Source organism: Anabrus simplex, chromosome 1, assembly GCF_040414725.1.
Source record: "Anabrus simplex isolate iqAnaSimp1 chromosome 1, ASM4041472v1, whole genome shotgun sequence".
Lineage (NCBI taxonomy): Eukaryota > Metazoa > Arthropoda > Insecta > Orthoptera > Tettigoniidae > Anabrus > Anabrus simplex.
The window spans coordinates 755279434-755291722 of record NC_090265.1 but is presented as its reverse complement, the minus strand read 5'-3'; the positions used below and the strand labels follow the sequence as shown (position 1 = coordinate 755291722).

General features: G+C 37.7%; 1 protein-coding gene across 2 annotated transcripts in view; it reads right to left on the bottom strand.

Annotated features, from left to right (window-relative positions):
* The window catches only part of escl, a 393433-nt gene that overhangs the window by 305592 nt on the left and 75552 nt on the right, over positions 1–12289 (bottom strand). For both annotated transcript variants that reach the window (XM_067136192.1, XM_067136193.1), the window contains one exon: positions 8453–8624. In XM_067136192.1, coding sequence (XP_066992293.1) covers positions 8453–8624 — 172 coding nt within the window. The remainder of the gene's footprint in view (positions 1–8452; positions 8625–12289) is intronic.

The following is a 12289-nucleotide window of genomic DNA, read 5'->3' as shown; positions in this document are numbered from 1 at the left end:
TCTGTATTGAATTAGTAAGATACATTTAAATTTTTGCTTTGTAAAGTGAAAACCGTCAATATGGAATGATTCTAATATCTTGCAACCAAGTTAATATTTTAAAGCTATATCATCACACTACGTGTGCCGTGTTCTGAAAGTCTTCTGTAATAAATTTAAACATTGTTATTAATTTAGTTTTCTCGATTCGTGTGTTTGACTGTAACGTCTGCATGATCACCTGTTGCTTTAGGCTATGTCACTGAATCGCGCTAAGTCCAGTACTTCCCCATGTTTCTTCATGCTTGTCATCATCCGAACAGCTGACGTATGTATCTGTTGAAGACAGATGAGTGCTTGACCTACTTAAGAGTTTGAGAACACCTTACACCTTAAAATTATCTTGTGGCATATTCTTCTTGTTCTACTTCTAGATTTAGTAATTTTAAATGTGACTGCCTTACTGGTCACCATGTACGTGTTAATAAGTCATCAGCATGGAGTTTCACTGGATTTTGTTTATCTCTTATGGTAAATGTTGAGTAACAAATTGTAGGTTAATCTTCGTAATTTTTTTCACGATTTTCTCGAATGTTTATTCTGTTTTGCAAATCTGGTGTTTCAGTAAATTATTTTGTGAATTTTCAATTTTGTTTCTAGTTGCATTCTGTGCAAGTACGTTTCATTTGGCATTACTGTTTGTACCAGTACATGTCCATTTAACATTTTCTGTAATGTCGCGTTCTGGCCCAGTTTTATGTCTTTGTTATGTCTAAATTTCTGGTCGTCAATCTTGTAACATTACATGTGTTGTATTTCGTCTTCTACTGTACCTTGGTTTGATTCTGAGTAAGTATGGGATTACTTAGGGCGTTCCTAGTCAGTTACTAAATTGTTAAACCAGATAGAAGATTAAGGGGTCTCTTAATCCGTCTGAAAATTTTCCTAGATCATCTGTTGAGCTTTTCAATTGTGCAATTTTCCATTTCTTTGTCATTTATATTTTATCCTGTGTATTTCTGTGTAATGCTGAGGCTGTAATGGCAATTTTGACGGGTTATGGTTGTGCACCTGTGGTCATACCTTTACTTGAAGTCTACAGTTCATCTAATATGAGATTATTTTGCAATCTTTTTCTTGGTATTTGATGGTTAGACGTAGGATATTGTCCATTTATTATTGTGAAGTATGTGCTAGGAGAGTTTTCTTCCTAAGTTTGGTTTCTTTGTAATTACCCTGAGCTATTTCATTTACATCGCATGTCATTTAAGATATATTCTTCATAGTTATTCTAAATTCATCGTACAATTTTGTGGTAAATTTTCAGGTGTTACTGTTCAGTAAATGATCTTTCATTAATAATCCTTAACTACTGTGTTAAAAGTACAAGTTGAAAGAAAAGAGTGTGAAGGATTGTTTCAAAGAACATGTTGCACAAGGACTAAACGGAAAGGCTGAAGGAAACACAGTAGAAGAAGAATGGACAGCTAGCTTGTGTCTCTATCTTACACCTGTCCATGTCATATGTTATGCAAACCGCTTAGTCTTCGAACGCTAGCGTGGTGCCACGTCCTGGGGGCAATCTGGTGGCGTATGAACGTACCATTTCCACTTCTAGTAGAACGTTCAAAATTTCAAAGGGTCGTTGTTTAAGATGTTTTCTCGTGGTCAGTCGAGATTTCTTCCGAGGACGCAGAGCACAGTTTTCTGCGAAACGTTAAGAATTTCACCTTATTTTCTTGATATGGCATAAGCCCAAAAGTCTATACAGCATCATGTCTATAAGTTCGGGCCGTGAAAGCATTAATGGGAAAAATAGAAAAAAATTTTTTTAAGACTTTCGTTTGGAGCATGGCATTGTATGGAAGTGAAATATGGATGATAACTCACTCAGAAAGAAAAGAATAGAAACTTTTGAAATGTGGTGTTACAGAAGAATGCTGAAGGTGAGATGGATAGATTGAATCATGAATGAAGAGGTAATGAATCAGACTGGTGAGAGGAGATTGTTGTGGCTAAATTTGACAAGAAGAGATAGATGATAGGACACCCAGGACTTCTGCAGATGGATTTTAAGGGGGGGGGGGGGGTAAGAACGGTAGGTGTAGACCAAGGTATGAATATGACAAGCAGATTAGAGCAGATGTGGGATGCAGTAGTTATGAAGAAATGAAAAGGTTAGCACAGGATAGGGTGGCATGGAGGGCTGCATCAAACCAATTTATGGACTGATGACTCGAACAACAACTACTCTGTCTTTACTTGAATTTTCACAGTTCTTATTTTCATCAGTTTCTGATTTGCTGTGTCTCCTAAATTAATTTAATCAATTTGCTAGATAATGGGGTCTTGTAGGCTGAGTAAGGAATTTTTAATTTGGTACCGAGCCTTGTTTTATCTATTCATCAATATTTTTGTAAATATGTAAATATGGTGATGTCATTTGTATTTGTCGTGGGTGCCTTGGGAAGGTAAGCGAATTGAGACTTAGAACTTAAGGTGCTGCGTTTTTATCGCCCTCCTTGGAGTACGATACTAATTCCTACGATAAGGTGTGAATTTATTGTGTCCTTGTATTGTTGTTTGTTGGAGGATAGATAGGCATGGCGGTCGTGGTGTGTCATGCTGTGATCTAATATTTCCTGGTATGAAGGTGTTATTTGTGCCGTGCCTTTTATTTTCTGTATCAGTGAGTCGAATTTTGGTATATGCACTCTTGTACTATTTTCATTTGGATATGCCTCTTGACCGATAATTTAATGTGATCTTCTATTCAGTATTAAGGGTTAAGTTAAATTTTCTTGTTTGGTGTGATAACACATGCTATGTAATGTGACTTTTATCAGTACTAAATTGTTTATGTAATATGCATGATGACATGATGAAGTGGATAGTGACTCACTGACTTCCCATCTGTGAGTTGTCCTGCAAAGGGTCATGCGAGCAACGTTGCAAGCTAATATAATAAAATGTAATTATCACCCTAGTTTGGATTCACTTGCAACATTTAAAATATAACCTATCATTTCTTTAAAAAGATATATTTAGAATCCACCTCAGGTTGGTAACTTCCAGTTAATATTGAATGTTTATTGAGGATGCATTAATTAATTTGCCCTAAAATTGTAAGTTTTCATGTATGTAATACTTCAGTTGGTAATGAAGGTCTAGTTTGTGTAATTACCTGGAGGATATTTTCTCTTTTGTGCTGACCTGTCATATCAGCTGTGCTCAAATTGTTTGGAAGTAAACTGTGCGTAAAGGTACTTTTGTGAACCATAATGTGTTTGTACAATATCCCCATTGGCATATGTTTCTTGGTAAATTCATTTCTTTCTTTAAATTTTATGTTATGTAAAGTTTACTATTGTTTTCTTTAAAATGTAGGTTCACTTAAATTGTAATATTTCTAAAATTTTAATTCGCTTTCTTTTCTAAATTTTGCTTAGCCCAGAGATCGGTCGACTCCTCTGTGAGAGAAGGGCGTAGTAGCTCTGTGGAGCTCGACGTCAATAAATTTTGTCCACTTGGACATGTATAACTTCAAGTTCTATACATTTTTTAAGTTTTAAGAAGAACACTGCTTGTCGTTTTAAGGGGCCTAACATCAAAGGTCATCAGCCCAAGAATAACACTACAGTTATATTTTAGCAGAAAGAATTATCAGGTGACCTCTCTTCAAATCTCATTCATAACGTTGCTTCTTAGTCTTTCAAACCTTTTTGAGTGCTGTTCTTTCTTCTGCTGGTTGTGTGTTATGTTCCAGCTTGGTGCAGTTACTACACCATCCTGGGTGATACATCACTATCTGTTTCCAGTCATTTCACTAGATGGGCGAGCTGGACTGAAAGTTACCAGATTGCTATGGTTGGACTGTAAGGCCATGCTAGGTGGTGTTGGCATGTGGCCATTGTCAACGGCCCTACATCGGTATCAGCAAAACCGGAGGTCTAGGTGGAATACTTCAATGCATAATGGACGTTCCAGTTGAGAACGGCATCATGATGTCAGTGATGTATCATGTGCTCCTTTCTCCCCAAAATTTAAAGGTATTTTTATTGAGCCCTGGCTCAATTTTAAGTGGGCGAGGATGTGACGTGCTGAGAGAGTTTATTTATTTGGCCTTCAAGTAAATTCTGGATCATTTAAAACTGTATTAAATTTTACCATTGAAAATTTATGGGAGAGACTGTACCGCACGTGTCGATTTTTCTGGGACTTGCACAAAATATAAGCTTCGAGATGTTTCCTCAGAAGTGCCTAATTAAACATTTAAATTTGATTGCTTTAAATTAATCAAAAGGTAACTCCTGTGCGCGTTGGTCATTAAATTTGCTGCGCCGCTTCCGGTTGCACCATAGCGCGCAGGCTACATTCAGGAAACGCATCGCAGGGTGTCTGAATTGTGTCTTCAGCATCATGTAGAGTGGACGTGTTGTCCAGGAGCTCTGTGCTCCACTGGAGATCTTGCCTTCTCCTAAACCAAATCAAACCCCATGGCACTACAGCCTTTGTAGGGCTTTGGCCTACCAAGCAACCGCTGCTCAGCCCGAAGGCCTGCAGATTACGTGCCGTGTGGTCAGCACGACGAATCCTCTCGGCCGTTATTCTTGGCTTTCAAGACCAGGGCCGCTATCTCACCGTCAGATAGCTCCTCAATTCTAATCACGTAGGCTGAGTGGACCTTGAACCAGCCCTCAGGTCCAGGTAAAAATCCCTGACCTGGCCAGGAATCAAACCCCTAAGGCCTTCTCTTGGGGTAAGCAAATCTTAAATTTCCTAATATAACTTTATTTTATTTTATTTCATGTTTTATTTTGTCCTTGTTACCCATCAATTTTTCTATCAGAAATCGATTGTAATTTACGAAGGTGTAAAGAGGTCTCACATCCATCTTCACGTTAACATAAGGCAAGCTTTTCCCCTCTGATTCATTTTAACATGTTTTCCTCTGAGCTGCATTTTATTTCTTTGGTGAAGGTGGTCACTTCACATTAAAAGTATTTTACATGAATATTAGAACTGGCAAGATTGTATGACTGCAACTTAATTACATCAGGTTTTGTTTTTCTATTTTTATGTTTATGTTACCAGTATTTCTTTCTTTAATGATTTTATAATAAATGTTTACTATAAGTAGGTATTAACTAAATTATTCTTTGGTAGAAGTTTTGGCCACAAAAGTTCTTCGATCCACAACCTCTTAGGGTTCCTTCCGCTGTCCACATTCTGCCGTTAGTTTTTGTATATTTCACCTTGTTTAATTTTGATTATATCATAAGGTTTTAACGATTCTAAATTGCATTTTATGTCCAAATGTTTTTCTTTTATAAACAGTGTTATCAATGCCCCCAGTAGCCACTACAAATATTGATGTCTCTTGCACATATGTCCAACACTTTTGTGTCACTTTTTCTTATAATCGTAGTTTTTTTAATAAAACAGAACATTATTATGACGTCCATTTGGTGTAGCTTTTATCTTGCATTATCACTGCTTCAGGACATGCCCAATAGTGTTATATCAGGTGTTGGTGTTTTCAAGTTACATTTATAATTTCAGGCTGAAGATGACCCAATACAAGGGTTGAAACTAGCCCCAATGTAATAAATAATATGAACATATTATATACTACATTGAATAGGTGGACCTTCTCATCCTTGTTGACAGTGATAAATCATCAATATGGACCAAAATGAAATTCACTGCATATGATTTAAAAGACCATACACATTAGCGAAAAAATCAAAGGTCTAACCAAGCCATATGACGATTAACAAGTATACCAAAAATCAGTTTAACATAAATACATGTATTGTGACATAATAAACAAGTAAACAAACAGGTTTTAAACTGTATGGGACCAAACAAAATGTTACACTTTTTATTTTTCAAGGTAGCTGAAAGAAGAATTTTTACACAGAACGTTTGTTCCAATTTATGCACACCAGTATTACATAGGTACATTTAAACAGAGGTAGATTTGAGATATAAAATTGAACAGATTTTTCCCAATCAATTTTTGAACAATCAAGAGGAAACCTTTCAGGAAACCCTTACAAAACCTTGAACTAGACAATCGATCAAAGTGGAACATTAACACGTTCAGTACCTGCTTCTGAGCGGGACACTTGAATGCCTGGACCGGCCATTTTCATGCCCGGCCCTCTTGACGTGCATCACTTAATACAATTTACAATTACTCCTAAACTATAAATGTTAGAAAAATGATACTTTGTGCTTACCTCTTGTAAATATTTAGGGTGTGATATCTGGTGTCTCGGGTTTCAAAATATGTCTAATTTTATACAGCCTATCTGTATTTTCGGCATAATGATTACTGTCACCAAAGTGAAGAAATGAAAGAATATGAAAGAAGCGTATTCGGAACATTGTATTAGAAAATATCGGAGTATGAAAAACAGGGTCTTCGGTCCAGTACATATTTAATTCAGGATTTTGGACTAATTGGTTTACACGATTGCATGATCGAATTATTTGTGAAAGGCCGGGGCACCGCACTTATCACCTGACTCGCGTATAGATTGATCTGCTCACACACATACTGATAAAATTCGTCATTCATGAAAATACTCACGTAACTCAAAATATCCTGCTTATTTTCTATTTGAACGTTTATACCTGAATTCTCTGTAAATGGTGGAACGGGTGGACAATAACTAGGATGATATGTATCAGGCACTTCACTTTTCTCTATAGGCCTATCGGATTCGGGAATCGGAATTTCCTCGTCACTCGCACTTTGTGAACAATATCTAATAATTAATCTTCTGTAAGAAACTTTGTTTTATAAGCCATTATACTACAACCGGTAAGAATGACATGCACTGCTTTGGGATCTCAAGTGTCGTTGACGCGCGAGGAAGTGCTGAGATATTCCCGCTAAAACAGCTAAGATAAACATGAGCCCACTCAACGTGAGGGTTATCTCAAAAAGGTCAACCAATTTCCTGCTACAACCAGTAACGCTGACTAAGGTGTAAGAATGCACAGATGACAAATATAAACAGCATTGCTTCGCGCGGAACATTAAACGTCTTACGCCGTCCACGGCCCGCAGCATAGGAGCAAGCTTAAACGTCTTACGCCGTCCACGGTCCGCAATGAGTTAAAAGGGACTCAAAATGTCCATAAGGGAGAAATATCATCCATTTAAAAGGAAATTCAAGCACAACCAACCCAAATTATTGGAATAAGTCTGACTTGGAAACACTGTGCCACAGAGAACCTTTTACAAGAAGTTCCTTAACTGAATTGTGGAGAAAAGTCCTCTTTTCCAGAGATACATTTAGCCCAGTAAGAACTGAAGAATTACAGTCTTCATTATTGCACAAACACATTTCACTTCAATGAAATCAAAAACTGCCTTAATATTTAAGATTTCTGATGTATTGACAGAAGTAATTTCAAAATATGTATCCAGAATAAGATCGAGTTCCAATAACTCAATAGGCTTTAGTCACCTGAATTAGAAAGATAAAATTCCATATTTACTGTCCTTCATGGTGCATTCAGTGACCCCCATGCTGATGTGACAAAGTAGACCAGCGTAATTGTTCTCTCTCTCTAAAAGCCGAAGTACAGACTGATTCGGCCAGTTTATATTGGAAAGCTGGAGAGAGGAAGGGCAAAGGGGAGGTTACGACACAAAATTATAGTGAACAAACAGACTGTAAATTGGAACATACTGGAACGTACGAGAAGAAGAGAAGGGTTCAAAATTGGAATGACTTATGATATCCAGGTTCAGTAGTAATTCTGCTAGTGAGGAAGGAAGTTGGTTATAGTCGCCGGAGTTGAATGTGATGTAATGCAGACAATATGACAATATGACAATCACTGGTGGGTATGGGTTAACAGGATAGAATACTGAGCTTCGTTCTAAAAAATGAAACGCCACCAAAGAACCTATCCACAGAAAAATCAGAAGGTACATAACAGGTGTCATACTACAAATAAGAAATTATCTATAATTCCATGGTCAGTGTTAGTGGGCTAGCTTTTCATACCGAAGATTGTAGGCTTGACCCAGGGTGTGGTCAGTAGATCTTCTAAAGGGAAAAATCCATGGCATGCTATGTCATTCATGTCAGCACAAAAAGAATCTTTGTGAATAAACTAGGCATTAATTCAGCTAAATGCTTCTCTATAGCCTATATAATGGAAAAATTAGGATTAATCTGAACTAAGCATTTTAAGTACTAAATAGGAACAAGATGAGTAACACAATGGGAAAAGGGAGCAACAGAAGGACACATTCTTCTCAGCCCCTGGCCAGCTTGTTTCTGTTTCCCAGCTTCAACATTTGTTGTGGGAAGTGTAGGATAACAAGAAAGTTGGATAAGGAAAAGATAAAGATAATATAGGAGGTAAAAGACTAATAAATAACACAAGGGAAAGGACCAATCACATCATATAATGGTAAGAGAAGAAAATGTGTTTAAAAAGATACATCAGGATCTGCATAGCATTGGAGCAACTTGATGCCACTTCCTTCGGGGCACTCATAAATTGTGACTCGATTACTTCCGACAGCAGCAAATACTAGAGGTTGTCCTTCCTTTAGGTGGTGATTGAACTGCGCTCCGAACAGAGGTTGTGCGTGATCCTCCTTAACACTGGTTCTGTAAACAGCACACAACCTTTCATTTCAGAGAGAGCTCGGCATAGTCAGGCCTTCATCTAATACCACGTATGTTTTCATAATTACCTTAATTTACTTCTGATATGAGTATTTTCTACAGAAAGTATTAAGAATTTGTGACAATTAGTTTAGAAAACTTACATTTTATTAACATCCTTCTCATATTAATGTGCTAGTGGCTATTGTTTTCCTTCGTTATTTATTCTAAAATAACTTAAATATTAGGTTTCTGAAAAGAAAAGGACTTGAGGACTGCAGTTCGTAAATATGTTTTATTCATTGGAAAAACAAATAACAATTTAAGCATGATATTAATGATGATAATCTTCATAATAATGTACGTAGGTGGTTTGAAAAGTTCTCGAAATGTACTAAAATTAAGTATTTTACCTCGGTGGAAGTGCTTTTATTTTTCAACATAGTCTCCCTGTAAACTAATGCATTTGGTCCAGCGATGTTCCAATGCCTTGATCCCATCTCGAAAATGAGATTCCTCCAGGCCTGCAAAATACCTCTCCAATTCGGCTGTCAGTTCTTCCCTTGTAGAAAATCTCCATCCACCGAGGAAAATTTTCAGCTTGGGGAATAGACGAAAAGTCTGATGGTGCCAAATCAGGTGAATAAGGTGGTTGTGGCAACAATTCATAGCCCAGTTCATGAAGTTTTGCCATGGCAATAACACTTGTGTGCAACGGAGCACTGTCCTGATGAAAGATGACCTTTTTCCTTGCCAAACCAGGCCTTGTTTCGCGTATCTTTTCCTGTAGTTGGTCTAGGAGGTTTGCATAGTATTGCCCCGTAATTGTTTGGCCAGTAGGAAGGTAATCTATCAGCAGAATGCCTTTTGCATCCCAGAAAACTGAGGCCATGACCTTACTAGCCGAATGCACTGCCTTTGCTTTCTTTGATGGTGGTGAATCAGCATGTTTCCACTGCTTTGACTGCTGTTTTGTCCCTGGGGTATAGTAGTGGACCCAAGTTTCATCTGTAGTTACAAACCGGTGCAAAAAATCTTGTTGGTTGCACTGAAAACTGGCCAGACTTTGTTCGGACATTTCCAATCTGGTGCATTTATTGTCCAATGTCAAGAGCCCGTCTTGCGGATAATTTTTTCATACCCAATTCTTCGGTTAAAATATAATATACCCATTCAGAAGACATCCCTACAGCTTCAGCAATCACCCGCACTTTCAGTCGACGATCCTCCATGACCATTTTATGCACTTTTGCGATAAATTCTGGGGTCGTAACACTTTTTGGCCGTCCACTACGCGGACCATCATCCAAGCTCTCCTGACCAAATTTAAACTCGCTGGTCCACTTGGCAACAGTTGAAAATGAAGGAGCAGAGTCCCCCAGTGTGTTCTGAAAGTCGGCATGAATTTCCTTTGCTTTCATACCTTTCTTTACAAAGTATTTAATCACTGCTCGAATCTCAGTTTTTCCATTGTCACAAATCACTACGCGGGAACAACAACAAAGAGTCATCACTACCACACTCCTGCAGCCAGAGCACTGACGCACCACGTGTTCACTCACAAAGGATGTGGGATTATTGCGTGGGAACCTCGTTGCTCTAGCACTGACATCTAGCGGTGATTCCGAGAACTTTTCAAACTGTCCTCGTATGAACACATCACTTCCTTTTTGTCCATAATCACTGAATTTAGTCTTAGCTTGTAAATAAGCAAAATAAGCAATCAGTAAAAGCAAATGAAGTCAATGAATGAATCATTTCTTAATGGGGCAATTTGTCATAAAACTGGTGACAGTCCTTTAGCTCCTGTAAATGCTGCCATTTCCTCACCGGGATTGGAATCAAATCATTGTAAAAGTTCACAGGATTAACATACTGGTATCTTTGGACTTTCAAAGGTCGGCTTGGCAAGTCTTGAAACTCATCGTCGAATGAGAGTTTGTATTTCGTTTTCCCCTCGAAGTAGTGAAGAGCTCTGTTACTGTAGCATCGCCACTCCTCCTTCGGGGCCAAATACTGTTGTACAAATGGATTTCCTTCGATGTATAATCCTTGAAGAAATCAGAATGGTTTTCTCCTTTTAAAAATTTGCTTGTCACGACCTTTCAGTTTACGTTCTATGCAGGCACAAAGACTGTCATATTCCACTTGACTGTGCCCTTTAACAAAATGTAGCAATGCATTCGACATCACACAGTTCTTATTTTGGTATATACATCCATCACTGTTTTCGTTCCAGACAATGTTGTTCAACAAAATCTGTAAGACACGATGCAAATGCAGAAGCTACCAGATTGCCATCGGTTTCATTCCCCCAGTAATTTGTTGCCTGATAGAGTTGCAATATATAGTAAAACTGTGGCAGCAGTGTTTCATTTTGTAGTATGTGGCTCCAGCATGAAGAAATGGACAGGTTTTGACAGACTGCAGATCCATTGTTAAATGTGGCACAATTTCTTCTCTGCATCTGCTTTATCTTTGATCTTCTCCTTTTGCTCACAGGGCATTGTGAAACATTTCAAATACATCACACATATCCTTCCTCTGGAAAATGGAGAGATTACGTTCTTCAAATAGCTAACACTTCAGCACCCTTTTCTTGGCACTTCTCCAAATACAGATTGTAAAAATGACTTTCTGATTGGAAAATTGGTTTCTAAATACAACTTCTTCGAATCCTTTCTGCTCTAGTGCAAGGGAACTTTTGAGTATGCTAAGTAGAAAATCCTTCAAGAACAGCTTTTCTCTTTCCCTGTATGGTGATTTAGATTATACTTCTGATTTTCTAACTTCTCGTTTGTTTTCTCATTCAATACCATTTTGATGGACGGTAAAAGAACTCTTTTGTATCCAGTTATGTTCCATCCATCCACAAATCCCTAGCGTATTAAGAAAAGTCTTCTTGCACACTGTTTCCTGCTATTCCTCTATTCAAAGTGTGTACTTGCAGCTTGCTGCTCTCCCAGAATTTTCCCTGCACTTTTCATTGTTGCCAGGTTAAGTTCTTCCAGAAGAATTCAAGTAATTGTTTTCTTTGATCTGCACTAATAGTAGCACAGTGCCGGCCAGTTTGTAGCCCGTGAACTCTTCACCTTTAATTCGTTGTAATTTTACTTTATTCTTCTCTCATTCCATGTTATGTGGTATGAACTCTTCATTGTCTTAATTACCAGTATCTTCATAGCTGGGATAATCTACTTTTTCTGAATTATCCCCTTCGTCAGAGCTAAGATCATATGGCACTAATCCGAGAACGAAGGAGGAAGTTCTGGCAGAGAATGAGAGAAACCCTCATTTTCAACTATCGGTGTGGTGATTGGTTCATTTTCATCTGTTCTCAGTATCATGTTGGTGGTTCCATAAAAATTTTGGCCAGGGCACATACAATGGAATTGACCTCTCAAATATTCATTCAATTAGTGACATGATTTTTACATCAACTACTGGAGTAAAATAATTCAATTCAAATATGAAGCTATCTCAAAGTCCAAATTTATTTTTACCATGGTTCGAGCAAATTAATTATCCCAACTATACCATACCAATGTTTCATCCTTCAGTGCATCATGATCTTCCGTACTTACCACGAATTTCTGTCAGATTTCTTCTACTGTCGTCCTAAATAAAGTACAGTACTGAATTATTACTTATTTCAAAATATCTGTAAA